This window comes from Leuresthes tenuis, unplaced genomic scaffold, assembly GCF_036924035.1.
Source record: "Leuresthes tenuis unplaced genomic scaffold, fLeuTen1.0.hap1 SCAF_13, whole genome shotgun sequence".
Taxonomy (NCBI): domain Eukaryota; kingdom Metazoa; phylum Chordata; class Actinopteri; order Atheriniformes; family Atherinopsidae; genus Leuresthes; species Leuresthes tenuis.
In genome coordinates, this window is record NW_027325367.1 from 333,474 (window position 1) to 360,397 (window position 26,924).

The 26,924-nt window shown below is 46.3% G+C and overlaps 1 protein-coding gene across 1 annotated transcript; it reads right to left on the reverse strand.

The window, feature by feature from the left end:
* Positions 1 to 726: 726 nt before the first annotated feature.
* On the reverse strand, positions 727 to 23,826 carry tnfaip2a (tumor necrosis factor, alpha-induced protein 2a). Its single transcript, XM_072362875.1, has 14 exons — positions 23,815 to 23,826; positions 23,417 to 23,483; positions 22,592 to 22,696; positions 18,765 to 19,210; positions 13,843 to 14,054; positions 12,527 to 12,641; positions 11,446 to 11,568; positions 11,276 to 11,370; positions 10,827 to 10,919; positions 10,593 to 10,719; positions 9,469 to 9,594; positions 9,249 to 9,398; positions 8,841 to 8,956; positions 727 to 1,280 (listed from the first exon to the last, which is right to left on the reverse strand). The coding sequence occupies exons 1-14, from the start codon at positions 23,824 to 23,826 to the stop codon at positions 1,091 to 1,093; spliced, it is 1,977 nt and encodes a 658-aa protein (XP_072218976.1). The 3' UTR covers positions 727 to 1,090.
* Between the last annotated feature and the right edge of the window lie 3,098 nt (positions 23,827 to 26,924).

The window sequence follows — 26,924 nt, forward strand, 5'->3', positions numbered from 1 at the left end:
CCCTTTAGTGAAACAGGACCAGTTTTAGCCAGTTGGCACTAAAGGGACTGGGTAGTGTAGAGGTGTGATTTCCACCTTTCATGAACCCACCTGGGTTCAAATCCCCTGCATGAAAGGTTCTGCCTCCAGTAGGGGTCCTTAGACAAGACCCCCTACCAGTGAAAGCTGCTTTGGATAAACATTAACTAACATCAGCTGATGGCAAGGATCAGTAAACTGAAAAGGTCCAGAGATCAGATGGAGACACCTGGTTTAGCATCGATGCCGGCTATCACATCAGACTGAAGTTTCATTAGTTTAACTGGGCAGCTTTACTTTAGCTGTTAGCTTTATTTGCTCCATACTTACCATGTTGGACCTCACATTCTGTGCTTAAGCTAAATGGATTTCGATGGACGTCTTGGATCAGTTAGACTGTGCAGCAGCGCCCCCTGCTGTGAGAAAGCCATCTGCAGTAAGATGCTCAAACATACAGATTTATTACAACTTATAAACGAGAAATCCTTCATTGCCTAAAAATATCTTCGGTTTTCATATAAATGAAGTTTGTGAAATGCTTCTGTGAGATTTACAGGAGGAAGTGGGATGTAAGATCTGCTCTTCTGCGAAAATAAAAACACCCAAAGCTGACGATAACTTAACATTTCAAAAAGAGTTTTGAATCAAATACAGAAGAATTAGAGCAGGTATTAATAAAAGACAAGGTGCTCCATTAAATGAGACTTTTATTGATCTGATGCATAACACTGATCAGCTGACTGCTTCTATAAACACAAACTGAAGCAGCATCAGGACCAGACATACAGCTTTGTTGCTTCAGGGGTCTGAAGGTGTTGCAGGAAGCTGAAGGGATGAGGTGAAATCAGCTTTACAAAGAAAAGGTTCTGCAGGCCGGATCTGCATCTGAACTGTTTCTCGGAGGGTTTATGGCTTCCTCAGATCCTCTGAAACCCGGGTGTCTTCACCGTGGATTTATCCATCAGACTGTTACCATCTGATGCTTATTATAGTGATGAAACGGCAGCATGACAGGTTCAATAACACATTAACTCGCTCTAACATGCTTTGTCTGCTAACATGCTAACAACATTTAGCTCTTGAGCCCCAATCGATTGATTTTATTATTGATCCATTTAACTTTGATCCTTGAAAAGAACGGAGGGCTGTGATTGGTGGAGACATCCAGGAAGCGGTTCTCCTCCACGCTCTGCCGGATGGAACGAACATCAGCAGCTGATAGGCCGGTTTTCAGAGCCAGCAGAGCTGACACATGAGTTCCACTGAGGAGACAAGACAATCAATCAATTAAATCAGTCAATCAAACGATCTGCCAAACAATTACAGAAATCAATCAAACTATCAGCCAAATAATGACAGAAATCAATCAAACTATCTGCCAAATAATTACAGAAATCAATCAAACTATCAGCCAAATAATTACAGAAATCAATCAAACTATCAGCCAAATAATTACAGAAATCAATCAAACTATCAGCCAAATAATTACAGAAATCAATCAAACTATCAGACAAATAATTACAGAAATCAATCAAACTATCAGCCAAATAATTACAGAAATCAATCAAACTATCAGCCAAATAATTACAGAAATCAATCAAACTATCAGACAAATAATTACAGAAATCAATCAAACTATCAGCCAAATAATTACAGAAATCAATCAAACTATCAGCCAAATAATTACAGAAATCAATCAAATGATCTGCCAAATAATTACAGAAATCAATCAAACTATCAGCCAAATAATTACAGAAATCAATCAAACGATCAGCCAAATAATTACAGAAATCAATCAAACTATCAGCCAAATAATTACAGAAATCAATCAAACTATCAGCCAAATAATTACAGAAATCAATCAAACTATCAGCCAAATAATTACAGAAATCAATCAAACGATCTGCCAAATAATTACAGAAATCAATCAAACTATCAGCCAAATAATTACAGAAATCAATCAAACTATCAGCCAAATAATTACAGAAATCAATCAAACGATCTGCCAAATAATTACAGAAATCAATCAAACTATCTGCCAAATAATTACAGAAATCAATCAAACTATCAGCCAAATAATTACAGAAATCAATCAAACGATCTGCCAAATAATTACAGAAATCAATCAAACTATCAGCCAAATAATGACAGAAATCAATCAAACTATCTGCCAAATAATTACAGAAATCAATCAAACTATCAGCCAAATAATTACAGAAATCAATCAAACGATCTGCCAAATAATTACAGAAATCAATCAAACTATCAGCCAAATAATTACAGAAATCAATCAAACTATCAGCCAAATAATTACAGAAATCAATCAAACTATCAGCCAAATAATTACAGAAATCAATCAAACTATCAGCCAAATAATTACAGAAATCAATCAAACTATCAGACAAATAATTACAGAAATCAATCAAACTATCAGCCAAATAATTACAGAAATCAATCAAACTATCAGCCAAATAATTACAGAAATCAATCAAATGATCTGCCAAATAATTACAGAAATCAATCAAACTATCAGCCAAATAATTACAGAAATCAATCAAACTATCAGCCAAATAATTACAGAAATCAATCAAACGATCAGCCAAATAATTACAGAAATCAATCAAACTATCAGCCAAATAATTACAGAAATCAATCAAACTATCAGACAAATAATTACAGAAATCAATCAAACTATCTGCCAAATAATTACAGAAATCAATCAAACTATCTGCCAAATAATTACAGAAATCAATCAAACTATCAGCCAAATAATTACAGAAATCAATCAAACGATCTGCCAAATAATTACAGAAATCAATCAAACTATCAGCCAAATAATTACAGAAATCAATCAAACTATCAGACAAATAATTACAGAAATCAATCAAACTATCTGCCAAATAATTACAGAAATCAATCAAATGATCTGCCAAATAATTACAGAAATCAATCAAATGATCTGCCAAATAATTACAGAAATCAATCAAACTATCTGCCAAATAATTACAGAAATCAATCAAACTATCAGCCAAATAATTACAGAAATCAATCAAACTATCAGCCAAATAATTACAGAAATCAATCAAACTATCTGCCAAATAATTACAGAAATCAATCAAACTATCAGCCAAATAATGACAGAAATCAATCAAACTATCAGCCAAATAATAACAGAAATCAATCAAACTATCAGCCAAATAATTACAGAAATCAATCAAACGATCTGCCAAATAATTACAGAAATCAATCAAACTATCAGCCAAATAATTACAGAAATCAATCAAACTATCAGACAAATAATTACAGAAATCAATCAAACTATCTGCCAAATAATTACAGAAATCAATCAAACTATCAGCCAAATAATTACAGAAATCAATCAAACTAACAGCCAAATAATTACAGAAATCAATCAAACTATCAGACAAATAATTACAGAAATCAATCAAACTATCAGCCAAATAATTACAGAAATCAATCAAACTATCAGCCAAATAATTACAGAAATCAATCAAACTATCAGCCAAATAATTACAGAAATCAATCAAACGATCTGCCAAATAATTACAGAAATCAATCAAACTATCAGACAAATAATTACAGAAATCAATCAAACTATCAGACAAATAATTACAGAAATCAATCAAACTATCTGCCAAATAATTACAGAAATCAATCAAACTATCTGCCAAATAATTACAGAAATCAATCAAACTATCAGCCAAATAATTACAGAAATCAATCAAACGATCTGCCAAATAATTACAGAAATCAATCAAACTATCAGCCAAATAATTACAGAAATCAATCAAACTATCAGCCAAATAATTACAGAAATCAATCAAACTATCAGCCAAATAATTACAGAAATCAATCAAACGATCTGCCAAATAATTACAGAAATCAATCAAACGATCTGCCAAATAATTACAGAAATCAATCAAACTATCAGCCAAATAATTACAGAAATCAATCAAACTATCAGCCAAATAATTACAGAAATCAATCAAACTATCAGCCAAATAATTACAGAAATCAATCAAACTATCAGACAAATAATTACAGAAATCAATCAAACTATCAGACAAATAATTACAGAAATCAATCAAACTATCAGCCAAATAATTACAGAAATCAATCAAACTATCAGACAAATAATTACAGAAATCAATCAAACTAACAGACAAATAATTACAGAAATCAATCAAACTATCAGACAAATAATTACAGAAATCAATCAAACTATCTGCCAAATAATTACAGAAATCAATCAAATGATCTGCCAAATAATTACAGAAATCAATCAAATGATCTGCCAAATAATTACAGAAATCAATCAAACTATCTGCCAAATAATTACAGAAATCAATCAAACTATCAGCCAAATAATTACAGAAATCAATCAAGCTATCAGCCAAATAATTACAGAAATCAATCAAACTATCAGCCAAATAATGACAGAAATCAATCAAACTATCAGCCAAATAATTACAGAAATCAATCAAACTATCAGCCAAATAATTACAGAAATCAATCAAACGATCTGCCAAATAATTACAGAAATCAATCAAACTATCAGCCAAATAATTACAGAAATCAATCAAACTATCAGACAAATAATTACAGAAATCAATCAAACTATCTGCCAAATAATTACAGAAATCAATCAAACTATCAGCCAAATAATTACAGAAATCAATCAAACGATCTGCCAAATAATTACAGAAATCAATCAAACTATCAGCCAAATAATTACAGAAATCAATCAAACTATCAGACAAATAATTACAGAAATCAATCAAACGATCTGCCAAATAATTACAGAAATCAATCAAACTATCTGCCAAATAATTACAGAAATCAATCAAACTATCTGCCAAATAATTACAGAAATCAATCAAACTATCAGCCAAATAATTACAGAAATCAATCAAACGATCTGCCAAATAATTACAGAAATCAATCAAACTATCAGCCAAATAATTACAGAAATCAATCAAACTATCAGCCAAATAATTACAGAAATCAATCAAACTATCAGCCAAATAATTACAGAAATCAATCAAACGATCTGCCAAATAATTACAGAAATCAATCAAACGATCTGCCAAATAATTACAGAAATCAATCAAACTATCAGCCAAATAATTACAGAAATCAATCAAACTATCAGCCAAATAATTACAGAAATCAATCAAACTATCAGCCAAATAATTACAGAAATCAATCAAACTATCAGACAAATAATTACAGAAATCAATCAAACTATCAGACAAATAATTACAGAAATCAATCAAACGATCTGCCAAATAATTACAGAAATCAATCAAACTATCAGCCAAATAATTACAGAAATCAATCAAACTAACAGACAAATAATTACAGAAATCAATCAAACTATCAGCCAAATAATTACAGAAATCAATCAAACTATCAGACAAATAATTACAGAAATCAATCAAACTAACAGACAAATAATTACAGAAATCAATCAAACTATCAGACAAATAATTACAGAAATCAATCAAACTATCTGCCAAATAATTACAGAAATCAATCAAATGATCTGCCAAATAATTACAGAAATCAATCAAACTATCTGCCAAATAATTACAGAAATCAATCAAACTATCAGCCAAATAATTACAGAAATCAATCAAGCTATCAGCCAAATAATTACAGAAATCAATCAAACTATCAGCCAAATAATGACAGAAATCAATCAAACTATCAGCCAAATAATGACAGAAATCAATCAAACTATCAGCCAAATAATTACAGAAATCAATCAAACGATCTGCCAAATAATTACAGAAATCAATCAAACTATCAGCCAAATAATTACAGAAATCAATCAAACTATCAGCCAAATAATTACAGAAATCAATCAAACTATCAGCCAAATAATTACAGAAATCAATCAAACGATCTGCCAAATAATTACAGAAATCAATCAAACGATCTGCCAAATAATTACAGAAATCAATCAAACTATCAGCCAAATAATTACAGAAATCAATCAAACTATCAGCCAAATAATTACAGAAATCAATCAAACTATCAGCCAAATAATTACAGAAATCAATCAAACTATCAGCCAAATAATTACAGAAATCAATCAAACTATCAGACAAATAATTACAGAAATCAATCAAACGATCTGCCAAATAATTACAGAAATCAATCAAACTATCAGCCAAATAATTACAGAAATCAATCAAACTAACAGACAAATAATTACAGAAATCAATCAAACTATCAGCCAAATAATTACAGAAATCAATCAAACTATCAGACAAATAATTACAGAAATCAATCAAACGATCTGCCAAATAATTACAGAAATCAATCAAACTATCAGCCAAATAATTACAGAAATCAATCAAACTATCAGCCAAATAATTACAGAAATCAATCAAACTATCAGCCAAATAATGACAGAAATCAATCAAACTAACAGGTCAATAATGCAGGTTGTGATGTCCACAGCTGTATCAAACATCTGGCGAACAGCTGGTAAAACCTTCTGTAGCTGGAACAGCAGCAGTGAAAGTTTCCTCAGCAACACTTTGTGTTCACATGACTCCTCTCAGTACTTTTCCTCCCACGCCACACAGCTGAACCCCACCCTGCCGCACCCTGTTGTCTCCCATGGCAACCAGGTGTTTCCCACAGCTGATGATACCTGACCCCTCACAGGACTCAATGGAACAGACGGGACACATCAGGTGTGTTACCTGGGCCTGAGAGCGGTCACCAAACTGATAGAACTTATAGATTTCTGTCTGAGCCGCTCTGATCTTTGTCCTCGTGCTACAGGAACCTGCGATGTAACGGGTCCTGTGTGATGTAACGGGTCCTGTGTGATGTAGCGGGTCCTGTGTGATGTAACGGGTCCTGTGTGATGTAACGGGTCCTGTGTGATGTAACGGGTCCTGTGCGAAGTAACGGGTCCTGTGTGAAGTAACGGGTCCTGTGTGATGTAACGGGTCCTGTGTGATGTAACGGGTCCTGTGTGATGTAACGGGTCCTGTGTGATGTAACGGGTCCTGTGTGATGTAACGGGTCCTGTGTGATGTAACGGGTCCTGTGCGATGTAACGGGTCCTGTGTGATGTAACGGGTCCTGTGAGATGTAACGGGTCCTGTGTGATGTAACGGGTCCTGTGAGATGTAACGGGTCCTGTGAGATGTAACGGGTCCTGTGTGATGTAACGGGTCCTGTGTAAAGTAACGGGTCCTGTGTAAAGTAACGGGTCCTGTGTGATGTAACGGGTCCTGTGAGATGTAACGGGTCCTGTGTGATGTAACGGGTCCTGTGAGATGTAACGGGTCCTGTGTGATGTAACGGGTCCTGTGTGATGTAACGGGTCCTGTGTGATGTAACGGGTCCTGTGTGATGTAACGGGTCCTGTGTGATGTAACGGGTCCTGTGAGATGTAACGGGTCCTGTGCGATGTAACGGGTCCTGTGTAAAGTAACGGGTCCTGTGTAAAGTAACGGGTCCTGTGTGATGTAACGGGTCCTGTGTGATGTAACGGGTCCTGTGAGATGTAACGGGTCCTGTGAGATGTAACGGGTCCTGTGTGATGTAACGGGTCCTGTGTGATGTAACGGGTCCTGTGAGATGTAACGGGTCCTGTGAGATGTAACGGGTCCTGTGTGATGTAACGGGTCCTGTGAGATGTAACGGGTCCTGTGAGATGTAACGGGTCCTGTGAGATGTAACGGGTCCTGTGAGATGTAACGGGTCCTGTGTGATGTAACGGGTCCTGTGAGATGTAACGGGTCCTGTGTGATGTAACGGGTCCTGTGAGATGTAACGGGTCCTGTGTGATGTAACGGGTCCTGTGTGATGTAACGGGTCCTGTGAGATGTAACGGGTCCTGTGTAAAGTAACGGGTCCTGTGTGATGTAACGGGTCCTGTGAGATGTAACGGGTCCTGTGAGATGTAACGGGTCCTGTGTGATGTAACGGGTCCTGTGAGATGTAACGGGTCCTGTGTAAAGTAACGGGTCCTGTGTGATGTAACGGGTCCTGTGAGATGTAACGGGTCCTGTGTAAAGTAACGGGTCCTGTGTGATGTAACGGGTCCTGTGAGATGTAACGGGTCCTGTGTGATGTAACGGGTCCTGTGAGATGTAACGGGTCCTGTGAGATGTAACGGGTCCTGTGTGATGTAACGGGTCCTGTGTGATGTAACGGGTCCTGTGAGATGTAACGGGTCCTGTGTAAAGTAACGGGTCCTGTGTGATGTAACGGGTCCTGTGAGATGTAACGGGTCCTGTGAGATGTAACGGGTCCTGTGTGATGTAACGGGTCCTGTGAGATGTAACGGGTCCTGTGTGATGTAACGGGTCCTGTGTGATGTAACGGGTCCTGTGAGATGTAACGGGTCCTGTGTGATGTAACGGGTCCTGTGTGATGTAACGGGTCCTGTGAGATGTAACGGGTCCTGTGAGATGTAACGGGTCCTGTGTGATGTAACGGGTCCTGTGAGATGTAACGGGTCCTGTGAGATGTAACGGGTCCTGTGAGATGTAACGGGTCCTGTGAGATGTAACGGGTCCTGTGTGATGTAACGGGTCCTGTGAGATGTAACGGGTCCTGTGTGATGTAACGGGTCCTGTGAGATGTAACGGGTCCTGTGTGATGTAACGGGTCCTGTGAGATGTAACGGGTCCTGTGAGATGTAACGGGTCCTGTGTGATGTAACGGGTCCTGTGTGATGTAACGGGTCCTGTGAGATGTAACGGGTCCTGTGAGATGTAACGGGTCCTGTGTGAGGTAACGGGTCCTGTGAGATGTAACGGGTGCAGTACCTGAGGTCGGGGAAGGTCCGGGCCAGGCTGACCAGCTCCAGCTGAACACTGGCAGGATCCTGCAGCCGAAGAACCTCAGCAAGGCTGCAGAGCATCGCACAGAGCCAGGAGGAACCCTGAGACAGGACAGGAGCAGGGTCTGTGAAACTAAGTGAACCCCACACAGTGTTTCTGCTGCTGTCTGAAACCAAACTGCAGCAGTGTCTATGAAACTAAGTGAACCCCTGATCAGGCAGCTTGGAGCTTCCTGTGGCTGCAGAACCAGCCCAGATCATCAGCCCTCCACCACCGTGCTTGTCTTACTGCAGTAACTCAGATTAACATGCAACCCGATCAGAAACCAGCTGAATATAAGCAAAGCTAAAACAAGCCTGATTTCGAGCATGCATGAGCCTGAACGTGTCCCACCTCCGCCGTGAAGAAGCAGTCGATCTTTCGAGCATCTTCGACTATCCGCTGAGCTCCGGCCACCTGCTGCTCGCTGTTCTTCATCCTGGTCTTCATCATCTTCTTCACATAGAGGAGCACCACCTCCTGGTGGAGGATGCAGAGCAGGGACTGCAGACGCACAGGGGGTCAGAGGGGCAAGCGTGCAGAAAGGTATGCAGGCATCTCACCTGGGGCTCACCTGTCTGCAGGCAGGTTCCAGCTCCGTCAGGTTGGCCAGCTCTCGGTCCAGAAAGTCGAGCAGCGAGTCCACGACAGGAGAGGAGCCGTTCACCCAGTGGGACGTACACAGCTGAGCCAAACAGGCCTTTAATCAGAGAGAAGAGGGGCTGCAGTCAGCTGTTCCAACACGCATCAGAACCACCAGGGTCTGTTGCTAAAGGTTCTGTTGGGTCACTTCCTGTCAGGGAGCGCCTGCAGAGAGAGGGGAGTCCAAGCTAAGTCCGACTCCACCTAAACGCCTGTCAGTCCCTCAGCTGCTCCGACTGAAACCAGAAGAGCTCCTGAAGAAGAGGAGCTGGAGCAGGAGGCTGGTTCTGGTCCAGTCTACGCTGCCTCCTATCTGACCGGGAGCACTGCAGAAGTCCCTTTCTCCTCCCGTACACCTTTCCTCTCTGGTGAAAATCCTCTGAAGACTTATTCAGAATCAACTCGGCGATGTTTAGCGGTCAAAGCTAAAGTCTGTACTTTGTTCAGAATCAGAACAGGTTCTGCTGCTGTTTTCCTCTCAGGAACCTCCTCTGGTTCTGGTTCTGGTTCTGGTTCTGCCGTCCCCACAAACAGGGCAGCCTCAGTCTGGACTGTTCTCACTGCTGGTTCCATGATGGTGGCCCAGCCGCCCGGTTCTACTCGCACTGATTTCTCTGATTTCACTGATTTCTGACCAAACCAGCCTGGAAGTCATGTTGAATAAAATGACGAAATATTCACTTTTTCTCTTGGAAAACAATCCCTTCATGACTGAACTTTGATGTGACGCTACACCTTCACTTATATATAAGGGAACCTATAGATCAGGTTACAGTTTGTTGGTTTTTGGTTGGCTGGTTGGAACCGAACAGGTGTTTAAGATGAGAGCACCAACGGCTCACCTGGCTCCTTCATCGCTGACCACAGACCCAACCTATCTGTTCAGGTGTTGGTATCTGAGGTATGAAACAGGCTGAATCTGCAATCCTGACTCTGTGGTGTAGAAACACACTTGGACGTGTTGACTTTCTTTACTCTGAGACATGTTTTGATGGTTCTGATGATGAAAAGCAGTTTCAGAGCCCCAGCACCCGAGTACAGACCGTATTTTTGTACCTTCATGCGGTTGCTAAGGGGACCGGTGAAACACCTGTACCCACAATCCCTCAGAGCAGAGAGAGTATCCAGACAGCGGCGTCTCTGCTCCTCGGACAGACTTCCTGTTTGGCCTGTGATGTAATCCCTGAGGACAAGCAGAGGCAGCCAATCAGCAGCAGAGGTTACATGTCCCAGAATGCTTTGGGGCATTACAGAGTGTCAGGTTCTGTGGTGACGCAGGTGTGAACTCACCTGAGCTGCTGCTCACACACCAGCTGAGCTTTCACCACTGAGAGCACATTACTGCGGTTTCCATTCACAAAGTCCTCCAAACGCTTCTGATAGCTGCAACACAAGAAAACTAATGTGGGACAAGAAGATTCCACAGAAATATTCAGAGGCGACAGAGTTTAAACGACACGGATGGATCGGGTTGATTCGCTGTGAAGTCTCTGCAGCTGAAGGGTTAGGGTTCCACTTATTGTTCCACTTATTGCTCCACTTATTGTTCAGTTTCATCTCCTCAGTTGTTTCTACTCAAGCTTGAGAGGTTGTGACAGTTATTAGCAAATAACCAATGAACATCACTGCTAATGCATGAGGTCGTTAATATTCATGGAACAGCAGTGAGCTCAGAGCAGAGCCCTGAGGAACACGGCGCTGACAGAGGGAAGGTGACAGATGATGCAAACGGCGTCTACCTGCAGAGAAAGTTATGCAGGTGAGCTGTGAGCCTCTGGGCTTTGCTCTGGTCTTTGATGGCACAGTTGAACTCAGTAATGGAGCTGTTTACCACCTGAAACACAAACACCCCCATGATTACTACAGCTGGAGTCTGCTGTGTTTAGCCCTTCACCTGTTTGCATCTCACCTGTATGACATCAATGGCCAGCGGACTGAAGAAATAACTGTCGATGAGTTCAGGCATCCTGCCGCTCAGCCAGGCCTCCTCCTCCTTCCTCAGAGCTGTGTTCAGCCACAGCTTCATCTTTTCCTGGAGGGGGAGACAGAAAATAAACCCAATAAAACATGTTTATACAACATTACACCAAAAAAATATGGGATGGTCTGTAAAAGGTAAATGAAAAGAAAACTCAGTGTTTTCCTTTGATTTTTACTTCCTGTCAGTCTGAGCTCAACATGTTTCCTGTTCAGCTTCATTTAATCTGGTAACAAACATCATTTCTACACCTCAGACCTGCAGCATCCCATAAAGTCAGTGAACCTTTTCCCACTTTGTCTCCTTCTGCCAACACTTAAAGCCGTTCTGACTCTGAGGAAACCAGGTGATGCAGAGTTCCAGCTGTTATTTTGTCCCATTCCTCCTTAAACAGGTCTTAAGGTGTGCAGCAGTGCGGGGGGGGGGGTTGTTTCTCTGCTGGGGACAGGTCAGGACTGCAGGCAGCCAGTCCAGCACCCGTACCTCTTCTTCCTCAGCCAGGCCTTTGGACTGTGGCAGAATGTGGTTTTCCATGGTCTGCTTGAACAGTGCTGGGACGTCCCAGGAAAAGATGTGGCCTTGAAGGCAGCATATGTTGCTGTAAAATCTCAGTGAGCTTTTCTGCATTAATGCTGCCGTCACAGAAGTGGAAATGAGCTTTGCCCCCTGATCCAACCCCATACCATCACAGAGCCTGGCTGCAGGGACTGGTTGCTGACAGCAGGCTTCAGTCCTTTACACTGAAACTCCTCCAGGTTCCCTGAATGCTTTAATGATATTCTGCTCTGTAGAGGCAGAAATATGCAGATCCCTTCCAGTCTTTCTCTGAGGAACTTTGTTTTAACACAAACTGGAGCTCCTCTGAACATCTCTGCTGCTCAGCCTGTCATGGAGGCTTATTTACTCTGCCTTCACCTGGTTGAAATAACATTATCTGTAGTGCTGAGCATTCTTCAGGTCAGAGCTCCCAGCAGGCAGAAACACAATCAGACAGCAGGTGGCTGGTTTTCACCTCTCTGTTGGTCAGGTACTGCTCCTCCAGTCGGTTCAAGTCATCCTGCAGCAGCAGAGAACCCAGACAGGCCGTCTTTATCTGTCCATCCAGCTCTTTATGCTTCAGTATCTCACTAAGAGGAGTCAAAACAGACACAAACATCAGTAAACCTGCAGTGAAAGATCTGAGCTTCTGCATTCTCAGGCACATACAGACAAATAAAGGCCAAATAAAAACCAAATAACCCCTAACCCTAACCCTTCCTGCACTTTATTTAGCTTTTCCCTAACCCTAAACCTAAATTAAATTAGTCTTTACCTAGTTCTGCTAATATTTACACACCCGTTATCTACAGTGTGTCATGTTTCATTCTTCTTCTCTTCTTGGTGCCTTCACAGTCTTTCACACCTTTGTTCTGACTCTTTGTACTGTTTGGGATCAGGTTTTTGACCTGGAAACAGACACCTGTCAGGTGTCTTCCCTCTGCCCGAACACCGCATAGACAGGGAAACTGTGTTTAATATTCACACTCACACCTTATTATTCTTTATATGAAGTTGTTTTGGTGCTGCACTGTTGGACCTTTGTTAATTCTAACACTTAGTTCTCATATTTCTTTAGATTTCTTATTGATTTATAGGAAAGGTTCTCTGTGTCTCATCAGCCAGCCTGTGGGCGGCTGTAATGTGATATATCACTGGATCTTATCACATATACTGACTCTACATGTTTTTGTGGACAGATAAGGAGCAATAAAATGGTTTGATCTCTTCTCCTCGTGGTCAGCAAGATCAGAAACCATCAGAGAGTAAAAACAATGAAGAAAAGTCTCTGTAACCAAAGCTGGACATGATTTACAGCTGAGCTCAGTGGAGCTGGTGCATACCATACAAAGTATGAAACATCTGGAAGCTGACGGTGAACAGATGGCAGGCATATGCAGCTGAGAGCGTTCAGTTCTTTACAATCTATGGTTAAAGGGATGAAGTTTGGATCCAAAAGCAGAGCTGCGGCGGCGCTGGACTGCGGTTTTCCTAATGTAATCGGAGCTGTCGCCTGCCCACACAGAGCTATTGTCATGACCTCATGAGACCTCATCTCATGGGCCCATGAGCCATGACAAAAAGGGAGAACTTTAAACTGAAAATGAATCTATAAGAACAACCCAAAACAAAATCACTCTTAGAGGAACCGGCTTAAAATCCAAATAATAACTGGTCAAAGAGGCTGAACACACAAGACAAAGCGAGGCGCTTATACAGAGTAACGGGGAACAGGTGGAAACACTCAGCAGACTATCAGACAGAGTCGGGTTCACCAGGTCTGTGGCTCACCTGGGGTAGTGGTGGTTGACCCAGAACAGCAGGTAGCTGCAGTCGTCCACGTCCAGCCCAGAGGCCGCCAGCTCCGTCAGCCGAGCAGAGAAGGTCTGATGGTAGAGTCCAGCGTAGAGATTCAGGATGTCCATCTGTGCCGGGTAGCAGTCCTTCACCGTCCTCACCACCGTCAGGAGGTCGTCCTTCACACACCTCCCCACAGAGCACACCTGAGCGGCAAATAAACAGCAGAGAAACACCTGAGCAGCAGAGAAACAGCAGAGAAACAGCAGAGAAACAGCAAATAAACAGCAGAGAAACAGCAGATAAACAGCAGATAAACACCTGAGCGGCAGTTAAACAGCCATGTTTCAGAGAGCTGGTCACAGCTGAGCTCAGAGGTGACTCACCTGTCTCTGAGCTCACAGGTGACTCACCTGTCTCTGAGCTCAGAGGTGACTCACCTGTCTCTGAGTTCAGAGGTGACTCACCTGTCTCTGAGTTCAGAGGTGACTCACCTGTCTCTTTACAGCTGAGCTCAGAGGTGACTCACCTGTCTCTGAGCTCAGAGGTGACTCACCTGTCTCTGAGCTCAGAGGTGACTCACCTGTCTCTGAGCTCAGAGGTGACTCACCTGTCTCTGAGCTCAGAGGTGACTCACCTGTCTCTGAGCTCAGAGGTGACTCACCTGTCTCTGAGCTCAGAGGTGACTCACCTGTCTCTTTACAGCTGAGCTCAGAGGTGACTCACCTGTCTCTGAGCTCAGAGGTGACTCACCTGTCTCTGAGCTCAGAGGTGACTCACCTGTCTCTGAGCTCAGAGGTGACTCACCTGTCTCTGAGCTCAGAGGTGACTCACCTGTCTCTGAGCTCAGAGGTGACTCACCTGTCTCTGAGCTCAGAGGTGACTCACCTGTCTCTTTACAGCTGAGCTCAGAGGTGACTCACCTGTCTCTGAGCTCAGAGGTGACTCACCTGTCTCTGAGCTCAGAGGTGACTCACCTGTCTCTGAGCTCAGAGGTGACTCACCTGTCTCTGAGCTCAGAGGTGACTCACCTGTCTCTGAGCTCACAGGTGACTCACCTGTCTCTGAGCTCAGAGGTGACTCACCTGTCTCTGAGCTCAGAGGTGACTCACCTGTCTCTTTACAGCTGAGCTCAGAGGTGACTCACCTGTCTCTGAGCTCACAGGTGACTCACCTGTCTCTGAGCTCAGAGGTGACTCACCTGTCTCTGAGCTCACAGGTGACTCACCTGTCTCTGAGCTCAGAGGTGACTCACCTGTCTCTGAGCTCAGAGGTGACTCACCTGTCTCTGAGCTCAGAGGTGACTCACCTGTCTCTTTACAGCTGAGCTCAGAGGTGACTCACCTGTCTCTTTACAGCTGAGCTCAGAGGTGACTCACCTGTCTCTGAGCTCAGAGGTGACTCACCTGTCTCTGAGCTCAGAGGTGACTCACCTGTCTCTGAGCTCAGAGGTGACTCACCTGTCTCTGAGCTCAGAGGTGACTCACCTGTCTCTTTACAGCTGAGCTCAGAGGTGACTCACCTGTCTCTTTACAGCTGAGCTCAGAGGTGACTCACCTGTCTCTGAGCTCAGAGGTGACTCACCTGTCTCTTTACAGCTGAGCTCAGAGGTGACTCACCTGTCTCTGAGCTCAGAGGTGACTCACCTGTCTCTGAGCTCAGAGGTGACTCACCTGTCTCTGAGCTCAGAGGTGACTCACCTGTCTCTGAGCTCAGAGGTGACTCACCTGTCTCTGAGCTCAGAGGTGACTCACCTGTCTCTTTACAGCTGAGCTCAGAGGTGACTCACCTGTCTCTTTACAGCTGAGCTCAGAGGTGACTCACCTGTCTCTGAGCTCAGAGGTGACTCACCTGTCTCTTTACAGCTGAGCTCAGAGGTGACTCACCTGTCTCTGAGCTCAGAGGTGACTCACCTGTCTCTGAGCTCAGAGGTGACTCACCTGTCTCTGAGCTCAGAGGTGACTCACCTGTCTCTGAGTTCAGAGGTGACTCACCTGTCTCTGAGCTCAGAGGTGACTCACCTGTCTCTTTACAGCTGAGCTCAGAGGTGACTCACCTGTCTCTGAGCTCAGAGGTGACTCACCTGTCTCTGAGCTCAGAGGTGACTCACCTGTCTCTGAGCTCAGAGGTGACTCACCTGTCTCTGAGCTCAGAGGTGACTCACCTGTCTCTGAGCTCACAGGTGACTCACCTGTCTCTGAGCTCAGAGGTGACTCACCTGTCTCTGAGCTCACAGGTGACTCACCTGTCTCTGAGCTCAGAGGTGACTCACCTGTCTCTTTACAGCTGAGCTCAGAGGTGACTCACCTGTCTCTGAGCTCAGAGGTGACTCACCTGTCTCTGAGCTCAGAGGTGACTCACCTGTCTCTGAGCTCAGAGGTGACTCACCTGTCTCTTTACAGCTGAGCTCAGAGGTGACTCACCTGTCTCTTTACAGCTGAGCTCAGAGGTGACTCACCTGTCTCTGAGCTCAGAGGTGACTCACCTGTCTCTGAGCTCACAGGTGACTCACCTGTCTCTGAGCTCAGAGGTGACTCACCTGTCTCTGAGCTCAGAGGTGACTCACCTGTCTCTTTACAGCTGAGCTCAGAGGTGACTCACCTGTCTCTGAGCTCAGAGGTGACTCACCTGTCTCTGAGCTCACAGGTGACTCACCTGTCTCTGAGCTCAGAGGTGACTCACCTGTCTCTGAGCTCACAGGTGACTCACCTGTCTCTGAGCTCAGAGGTGACTCACCTGTCTCTGAGCTCAGAGGTGACTCACCTGTCTCTGAGCTCAGAGGTGACTCACCTGTCTCTGAGTTCAGAGGTGACTCACCTGTCTCTGAGTTCAGAGGTGACTCACCTGTCTCTTTACAGCTGAGCTCAGAGGTGACTCACCTGTCTCTGAGCTCAGAGGTGACTCACCTGTCTCTTTACAGCTGAGCTCAGAGGTGACTCACCTGTCTCTGAGCTCAGAGGTGACTCACCTGTCTCTGAGCTCAGAGGTGACTCACCTGTCTCTGAGCTCAGAGGTGACTCACCTGTCTCTGAGCTCAGAGGTGACTCACCTGTCTCTGAGCTCAGAGGTGACTCACCTGTCTCTGAGCTCAGAGGTGACTCACCTGTCTCTGAGCTCAGAGGTGACTCACCTGTCTCTGAGCTCAGAGGTGACTCACCTGTCTCTGAGCTCAGAGGTGACTCACCTGTCTCTGAGCTCAGAGGTGACTCACCTGTCTCTGAGCTCAGAGGTGACTCACCTGTCTCTTTACAGCTGAGCTCAGAGGTGACTCACCTGTCTCTGAGCTCAGAGGTGACTCACCTGTCTCTGAGCTCACAGGTGACTCACCTGTCTCTGAGCTCAGAGGTGACTCACCTGTCTCTGAGCTCACAGGTGACTCACCTGTCTCTGAGCTCAGAGGTGACTCACCTGTCTCTTTACAGCTGAGCTCAGAGGTGACTCACCTGTCTCTGAGCTCAGAGGTGACTCACCTGTCTCTGAGCTCAGAGGTGACTCACCTGTCTCTGAGCTCACAGGTGACTCACCTGTCTCTGAGCTCAGAGGTGACTCACCTGTCTCTGAGCTCACAGGTGACTCACCTGTCTCTGAGCTCAGAGGTGACTCACCTGTCTCTGAGCTCACAGGTGACTCACCTGTCTCTGAGCTCAGAGGTGACTCACCTGTCTCTGAGCTCAGAGGTGACTCACCTGTCTCTGAGCTCAGAGGTGACTCACCTGTCTCTTTACAGCTGAGCTCAGAGGTGACTCACCTGTCTCTGAGCTCACAGGTGACTCACCTGTCTCTGAGCTCAGAGGTGACTCACCTGTCTCTGAGCTCACAGGTGACTCACCTGTCTCTGAGCTCAGAGGTGACTCACCTGTCTCTGAGCTCACAGGTGACTCACCTGTCTCTGAGCTCAGAGGTGACTCACCTGTCTCTGAGCTCAGAGGTGACTCACCTGTCTCTGAGCTCAGAGGTGACTCACCTGTCTCTTTACAGCTGAGCTCAGAGGTGACTCACCTGTCTCTGAGCTCAGAGGTGACTCACCTGTCTCTGAGCTCAGAGGTGACTCACCTGTCTCTGAGCTCAGAGGTGACTCACCTGTCTCTGAGTTCAGAGGTGACTCACCTGTCTCTGAGTTCAGAGGTGACTCACCTGTCTCTTTACAGCTGAGCTCAGAGGTGACTCACCTGTCTCTGAGCTCAGAGGTGACTCACCTGTCTCTTTACAGCTGAGCTCAGAGGTGACTCACCTGTCTCTGAGCTCAGAGGTGACTCACCTGTCTCTGAGCTCAGAGGTGACTCACCTGTCTCTGAGCTCAGAGGTGACTCACCTGTCTCTGAGCTCAGAGGTGACTCACCTGTCTCTGAGCTCAGAGGTGACTCACCTGTCTCTGAGCTCAGAGGTGACTCACCTGTCTCTGAGCTCAGAGGTGACTCACCTGTCTCTGAGCTCAGAGGTGACTCACCTGTCTCTGAGCTCAGAGGTGACTCACCTGTCTCTTTACAGCTGAGCTCAGAGGTGACTCACCTGTCTCTGAGCTCAGAGGTGACTCACCTGTCTCTGAGCTCACAGGTGACTCACCTGTCTCTTTACAGCTGAGCTCAGAGGTGACTCACCTGTCTCTTTACAGCTGAGCTCAGAGGTGACTCACCTGTCTCTTTACAGCTGAGCTCAGAGGTGACTCACCTGTCTCTGAGCTCAGAGGTGACTCACCTGTCTCTGAGCTCACAGGTGACTCACCTGTCTCTTGGCAGCTGAGCTCAGAGGTGACTCACCTGTCTCTTTACAGCTGAGCTCAGAGGTGACTCACCTGTCTCTTTACAGCTGAGCTCAGAGGTGACTCACCTGTCTCTGAGCTCAGAGGTGACTCACCTGTCTCTGAGCTCACAGGTGACTCACCTGTCTCTTGGCAGCTGAGCTCAGAGGTGACTCACCTGTCTCTTGGCAGCTGAGGACAGCTGATCGGCTCCACTGAGGTCCTCCCCTGCAGCCTTCTTCAGTCTGGCCGTCACCAGGTTCTGCAGCAGCTCATTGTGAGTGCTGAGACACCTCTGAGGACGCCACAGCGGGCGCCGGTCCTCCGGGCGGTCGGCCCAGCGCCGGTCCTGCTGCTCCTGCTGCTGGATGGAGGCCACAGCACTCCTCAGCAGCTCCAGGTGTCCTGCAGGGGAGGAGCTGAAGGTGTCGTGGATGGCCATCCACATCTGGATTCTCAGAGCCTCCAAGTCCTGCTGCAGCTGGTCCTCGTCCTCCTCACTGGGGGAGACCTGACTGAAGAGCTCCTCCTCCCTGAGGATCAGCCTCCGACTGACCTCCTCCAGCTGCTCCTCCACCTCCTCCAGCTGCTCCTCCAGCTGCTCCTCCACCTCCTGATGCTCCCCTGGAACCAGACATTAAACAGTCGGACTGTATCTCTGAGGAGTCTCGTGATGAGATTAAAACCAGAACTGCAGCAACATCACTTCTTTCGGATCGAACTGAGCATGTGCAGTGAGTGAAGTCAGCAGGCTCCTGATTGGAGGAGAGAAAGACCTCCCCATTGGTTCTGCTTGTTCATCTTTGTCTGACCATTAATTGAGATTTATGATCTTTTCTGAAAATGGTGTGAAACGGTTCTGTTCTCAGTCCAGTTTACACATGAATATCCATCCATCATCTGCTCCTTCTCCGGGGGTCGGGGGGGCAGCAGCTTTAACAGAGAAACCCAGGCCTCCCTGTCCCCGGCCACTTCCTCCAGCTCTTCCTCCAGCTCTTCCTCCAGCTCCTCCGGGGGGACCCCGAGGCGTTCCCAGGCCATAGTCTCTCCAAAGTGTCCTGGGTCTTCCCCGGGTCTCCTCCCAGTGGGACGGGCCCAGAACACCTCCCCAGGGAGGCCTCCAGGGGGCATCCTAACCAGATGCCACCTCATCTGACTCCTCTCTGGAGGAGCAGCGGTTCTACTCCGAGCCCCTCCCGGAGGACTGAGCTTCTCACCCTTTCTCTAAGGGAGGCCCAGACCCCCTGAGGAGGAAACCCATTTCGATCTCGTTCTTTGGTCTCTCCCCACAGCTCGGGACCATCGGTGAGGATGGGAACGTAGACTGACCAGTAAATAGAGAGCTTCTCCTTCTGGCTCAGCTCCTTCTTCACAGACGGGTCGGTGCAGCAACACTGCAGACGCTGCACCGATCCGCTCCATTCGTCCCTCACTGTGAACAAGACCCGAGATACTTTAACTCCTCCACCTGGGGAAGGATCTCATTCCAGACCCGGAGAGAACGTTTATCCATTACTTTCGCCAAGAGTACTTTTACTCAGATTACTTTAAAAAGTATTTTTACTCAGATTACTTTCAAAAAAGTACTTTTACTCAGATTACTTTCAAAAAAGTACTTTTACTCAGATTACTTTAAAAAAATACTTTTACTCAGATTACTTTTAAAAAAGTACTTTTACTCAGATTACTTTTGCAAAAAGTACTTTTACTCAGATTACTTTCAAAAAAGTACTTTTACTCAGATTACTTTTGCAAAAAGTACTTTTACTCAGATTACTTTCAAAAAAGTACTTTTACTCAGATTACTTTCAAAAAAGTACTTTTACTCAGATTACTTAAAAAAATACTTTTACTCAGATTACTTTTAAAAAAGTACTTTTACTCAGATTACTATTTAAAAAGTACTTTTACTCAGATTACTATTTAAAAAGTACTTTTACTCAGATTACTTTAAAAAAGTACTTTTACTCAGATTACTTTAAAAAATACTTTTACTCAGATTACTTTTTAAAAAGTACTTTTACTCAGATTACTTTTTAGAAAGTACTTTTACTCAGATTACTTTCAAAAAGTACTTTTACTCAGATTACTTTCAAAAAGTACTTTTACTCAGATTACTTTTTAAAAGTACTTTTACTCATTACTTTCAAAATAGTACTTTTACTCATTACTTTCAAAAAAGTACTTTTAGTCATTACTTTCAAAAAAGTACTTTTACTCATTACTTTCAAAAAAGTACTTTTACTCAGAAGTACTTTTGCCAAAAGTACTTTTACTCAGATTACTTTCGCCAAAAGTACTTTCACCCAGAAGTACTTTCGCCAAAAAGTACTTTTACTCAGATTACTTTTGCCAAGAGTACTTTCACCCAGAAGCCTGAAGCCGACTTCTTCTTCTCTGGTTTAATTTAAGCTGTCGTCAGCATATTTCACAGGAAGCAGCTCAGAGGTGGTTCCAGTCCAGAATATACTTCAACCAGCAAAGAGCAGCTCCTCTGATCCTGAAATGTTGAACATGATCATCCAGGTGTGTGCAGATGTTACAGGTCTCCCCCCGGGGTCTCCTCCCAGTGGGACGGGCCCAGAACACCTCCCCAGGGAGGCCTCCAGGGGGCATCCTAACCAGATGCACCTCATCTGACTCCTCTCTGGAGGAGCAGCGGTTCTACTCCGAGCCCCTCCCGGATGACTGAGCTTCTCACCCTGTCTCTAAGGGAGGCCCAGACACCCTGAGGAGGAAACCCATTTCGGCCTCTTTCTTTCGGTCTCTCCCCACAGCTCGGGACCATCGGTGAGGATGGGAACGTAGACTGACCAGTAAATAGAGAGCTTTGCCTTCTGGCTCAGCTCCTTCTTCACAGACGGGTCGGTGCAGCAACACTGCAGACGCTGCACCGATCCGCCGTCAATCTCCCGCTCCATACGTCCCTCACTGTGAACAAGACCCGAGATACTTGAACTCCTCCACTTGGAGAAGGATTTCATTCCCGACCCGGAGAGAGCGTTCCACCCTTTTCCGGCTGAGGACCACAGTCTCAGATTTGGAGGTGCTGATTCTCATCCCAGCCGCTTCACACTCGGCTGCGAATCGCTCCAGTGAGAGCTGAAGGTCACGGCCTGACGACGCTAACAGAACCACATCATCCGCAAAAAGCAGAGACCCGATTCTGAGGTCGCCAAACCGGACCCCCTCAACACCCTGAATCCGCCTAGAAATTCTGTCCATAAGTTAGGAACAGAATCGGTGACAAAGGGCAGCCTGACGGAGTCCAACCTTCACCGGGAACGCATCCGACTTACTGCCGGCAATGCGGCCCAAACTCTGGCACCGGTCATACAGAGACCGAACGGCCCCTATCAAGGGGTCCGGCACTCCATATTCCCAGAGCACCCCCCACAGGACTCCACCAGGGACACGGTCGAACGCTTTCTCCAAGTCCACAAAACACATGTAGACTGGTTGGGCGAACTCCCATGCACCCTCCAGGATCCTGCCGAGGGTATAGAGCTGGTCCACTGTTCCACGGCCAGGACTAAAGCCACACTGCACCTCCTGAACCTGAGGCTCGACTGTCCGACGGATCCTCCTCTCCAGTACCCTGAACAGACCTTACCAGGGAGGCTGAGGAGTGTGATCCCCCTGTAGATGGAACACACCCTTTTTAAGGAGGGGGACCTCCACCCGATCTGCCAGTCCAGAGGCCCTGTCCCTGATGTCCACGCGATGCTGCAGAGGCGTGTGAAGACCGCCCAACACCCAGAGCCCTGAGGAACTCAGGATGGACCTCATCCACCCCGGGGCCCTGCCACCGAGGAGCTTTTTGATCACCTCGGCAACATGAACATGAATATTAATTTAAATGAAGGTGAATCACCACAGCTGAGTAAATTCGTTGAAATAACTCTCTTCCGCACTCTTTGATGAATATTCATGCCCTTGTGCATTTATTGTGTGTAAATAACTTCATATTCGCCCATCAGCTGACCCGGTTCTACTGGTTCTGACCTTCATGCTGGTTCTTCAGTCTGCGGTTCATCCAGATCTTTGCTGGGATCTTCAGTCTGGGCAGCCTCCACCTGGCTCCTCCGGGGTTCTCCTCAGCGCCTCCTGCTGAACATTCAGGAAGATGAATGAAGCTGTGGTTCTGCAGGGGAACATCTGGACTCCGGTTCCGTCAGAACACTGCAGAACCTGAAAGGTCTAAATCAGGCAGTTTGTGAGAACAGATCCGAGTGTTTTCTGCCTCCTTCTGTTCGGGCTAAAAGGGTTCGATCAGAAGCCAAAAACAACGAGCTTAAAGTTGGATGGAAAACTGCTGAGAGACAGACAGGCAGAGAGAGAGACAGGCAGAGAGAGAGAGAGACAGGCAGGCAGAGAGAGAGACAGGCAGAGAGAGAGAGAGACAGGCAGAGAGACAGACAGGCAGAGAGAGAGACAGACAGGCAGAGAGACAGACAGGCAGAGAGAGAGACAGACAGGCAGAGAGACAGAGACAGGCAGGCAGAGAGAGAGACAGGCAGAGAGAGAGAGACAGACAGGCAGAGAGACAGGCAGGCAGAGAGAGAGAGAGACAGGCAGAGAGAGAGACAGGCAGAGAGAGAGACAGACAGAAAGAAGCGTTCTAACTTTCATCAGTTTTCCAGAGAAACGCGTCAGCATGAAAGTCACACAGAAGCCCCCCCCCCATACCCTAACCCCCCCCCCCCCCCCCCCCCCCCCCATACCCTAACCCCCCCCCCCCCCCCCCCCCCCCCCCCATACCCTAACCCCCCCCCCCCCCCCCCCCCCCCCCCCATACCCTAACCCCCCCCCCCCCCCCCCCCCCCATACCCATCTCAGTCCTCGGCAGCCTGCGGCGGACCGTCCTGCAGCTCTGCTGCTTCCACTCAGTCCGGCTCTGAAGAAAGAAGAATCAGCTCCAGAGGGAGGGAGCGTTAGACTCCGCCTGTGAGCCGGCGGGAGGGGCGGGGCCTCCTCATGTTACTGTGATGCTTCACTTTAGAGGTTCAAACAGGATGTGTCAGCCTCACATATCATCAACCATCCAGGGGCCAGACTGTCCGAGCCCACCTGAGACTGTCCGAGCCCACCTGAGACTGTCCGAGCCCACCTGAGACAGTCCGAGCCCACCAGAACCCTCCTGAGCCCACCAGAACCCTCCCGAGCCCACCAGAACCCTCCCGAGACCAGCTCGTCTGACTGAAATGTGTCTCATGTATAAAACTCACCCTCCTCGCCATCTTTGGCTTCCATGCAGGACAGAAACCGCAGCATTTCCAGAACCAGAACCAGGATCAGAACCAGGATCAGGACCAGGACCAGGACCAGAACCAGGATCAGGACCAGAACCAGGATCAGACGGGCTCGGCCCTCCTCAGAGCATCTGCTCCTCTCCTCTGTGTCGGCTCTGAAAACACTTTCAGTTTCAGTTTGAGTTCTGCTGCAGAGCATCACCCGCCCCCCCATCCTGTAACCATGGAAACAGACTGTTCTCCACAGCAGAACCTGGTACTGAAACTGATCAGGCCCGATGTGGAGGAAGTGGATCACCAGCAGGAGGCAGTACAGACTGGTCAATCAGCTGATTGTGGTCACCTGAGTGTGACCTGATCCAATCAGAACCAGCACAAACCGGGTCGACCCGCAGCATCATCGCTGCTCAGGTGCTGAATATCTGAGCCGCAGGTTACTGTGGAGGCAGAAGTCAGTCCGAGTCGAAGCAGGCGCACGTGCACGTGCACATGCACGAGTTAGAGCAGTCGACCATCAGAGGAGCATCATCACCGGGTGGGTCACCTGTTCTCAGTGATGGTGTCTTTGTGTTTAGGACTGTTTGTTGTTTGTTGTTTATACTGTTTATTGTTTGTATTTATTGTTTGTTGTTTATATTGTTTGTTGTTTGTGTTTATTGTTTATTGTTTGTCTTTATTGTTTATGGTTTGTTGTTTATTGTTTGTCTTTATTGTTTATGGTTTGTTGTTTATTGTTTGTCTTTATTGTTTATTGTTTATTATTGATTGTTTGTTGTTTATATTGTTTATATTATGGTCGTTCTGCTGCTCCTCCTCTCAGAACTCTTCACAAACAGATTCATTCTTCAGGCTGCAGAACAACATTAATGTCACTGACAACATGCCGGTTGTCATAGTGACAGGTCAGCTGTGATGCGTTCAGGTTCTGTTCCTCTGGAAAAAGTAACTGATTAAAGGTGTTAAATAATCCAGAAGTTTCCAAAGGTTTATCTTACCTGCTGAACCTTGTGTCACCAACTGATCTCCTCTTCATCATCCTGGACCTCTTCATCAGAGAGCTGACAGCGCCCTCTGCTGGAGGGAGGAAAGCATCTTCATCAGAGAGCTGACAGCGCCCTCTGCTGGAGGGAGGAAAGCATCTTCATCAGAGAGCTGACAGCGCCCTCTGCTGGAGGAAGGAAAGCATCTTCATCAGAGAGCTGACAGCGCCCTCTGCTGGAGGGAGGAAAGCATCTCCATCAGAGAGCTGACAGCGCCCTCTGCTGGAGGGAGGAAAGCATCTTCATCAGAGAGCTGACAGCGCCCTCTGCTGGAGGGAGGAAAGCATCTCCATCAGAGAGCTGACAGCGCCCTCTGCTGGAGGGAGGAAAGCATCTCCATCAGAGAGCTGACAGCGCCCTCTGCTGGAGGGAGGAAAGCATCTCCATCAGAGGAAATGATGGTGATGATGGTGTGGATTCGTCATCTTGTCTTCAGCGGGTCAACAGGTCCACGCCTCCAGCTGGACTCAAACAAAACCAACAAAAACAGGAGTCCTGCAGAAGGACACACAGACAGAGTCCACTCAGGCCCAGTCCCAGTGCCCTGGTTCTGGATCTGAAGAGACCAAATCCACAGAAGAACAAAACCGAGACCCTGAACAACCTGAGAGTTCTGCTCCTATTCTGACCCAAATGATCACAGATCACTGAACACCAATGTGCTGCTTCCTCATTTCCTCTCAAAACACCCAGACCCGCCCAGAACCGCCCAGAACCACCCAGAACCACCCAGAACCGCCCAGAACCACCCAGACCCGCCCAGAACCGCCCAGAACCGTCTGGAACCGCCCAGAACCACCCAGACCCGTCCAGAACCGCCCGAACAGAGTTGAACATGGTTTTCTGCAGGTCTTTGAGCATCTCTGCTGGACTGAGGTGTTGGGACCCCTGGATGATGTTGTTATTATGGGATAGACTTCAGGCTGTCCAGGTGAAACAGGTCTAACTGGTTTCTGTGCCCCCCCCCAGCCTCCCCCACAGATGGCCAACGAGGCGACTCACACCTGTGACTCCACGGTGGGCGGGGCCTCAGCAGAGGATGGACAGTCTCTTCAGGTGGGACCCTCTGTCGGCAGGGCCCAGGCCTCTGATTGGTGCGCTCCTCCTTTCCAGGCGTTTCCAGACGCCATGGACTCCAGGCGGCTCCCGTCCATCGTGGTGGAGCCCACAGACGCAGGTGAAGTGGAGAGTGGAGAGCTCCGCTGGCCTCCTGATGATGTCACAGAGGAACCACAGCAGGTGGCAGGTGAGGAATGTTCCACCTCAGAGTAACGGTGTGCTTCCTGCGGGACATCAGCAGGTGACTCTCTGTCCAGGTGGATCTACGGAGGGGGCGGAGCCACAGCAGCTGGTGTTGGACGGCATTTAAAGGACAGCCAGTGAGGAGGCGGAGCTAACACACCTGAGCAGCTGCTCCAGGCTGACATGTGAGCACCAGTAACCACAGAAGAAGAACGCTGTTCGGTTCTCTGCAGACCATGTTTGGATCTACTGTGATAAACTGCTGTGGTCAAATAAAGTCTGAACTGATCAGCTGTTTGAGAATCATGTGACTTTTCACTCTGAGGTCATCAGCTGCTGAGGACCGCACACCTTCAGATTCTGGGTTTATGTTCAGGTTTGAACATGTTTCAGTGAATCTCTGCAGCTGCTTCCTGTTTTTATAGAAATAAGTAAAGAAATGAAGCTGAACAGGACATTTAACAGAACTCTACAACATATTCTTTGCCTTATGGTGATAAAGCTTCTACGAACAGATAAAAAAATTAAAGTGATGGAGTTTTAAGAACTGACCTTCTAATGGTGGAAGAATCAATGAGCTGCAAAGAAGATCCTATGTCTGTTTACTCATAATCTGGAAAAGATTCAGACATTAACACTGACCTGACGCATAATGAAATAAACAATCATAACTTCTGAGTAGAAACAAGAGATCAAACAGATCGATCAGCTTCTGATTGGACCAATAAACTGCTTAAACCCTCAGATGTAAACCACGATCGTCCGGCTGTAGCTCTTTATTCTGCTTCCTGTCTCCATCAGATG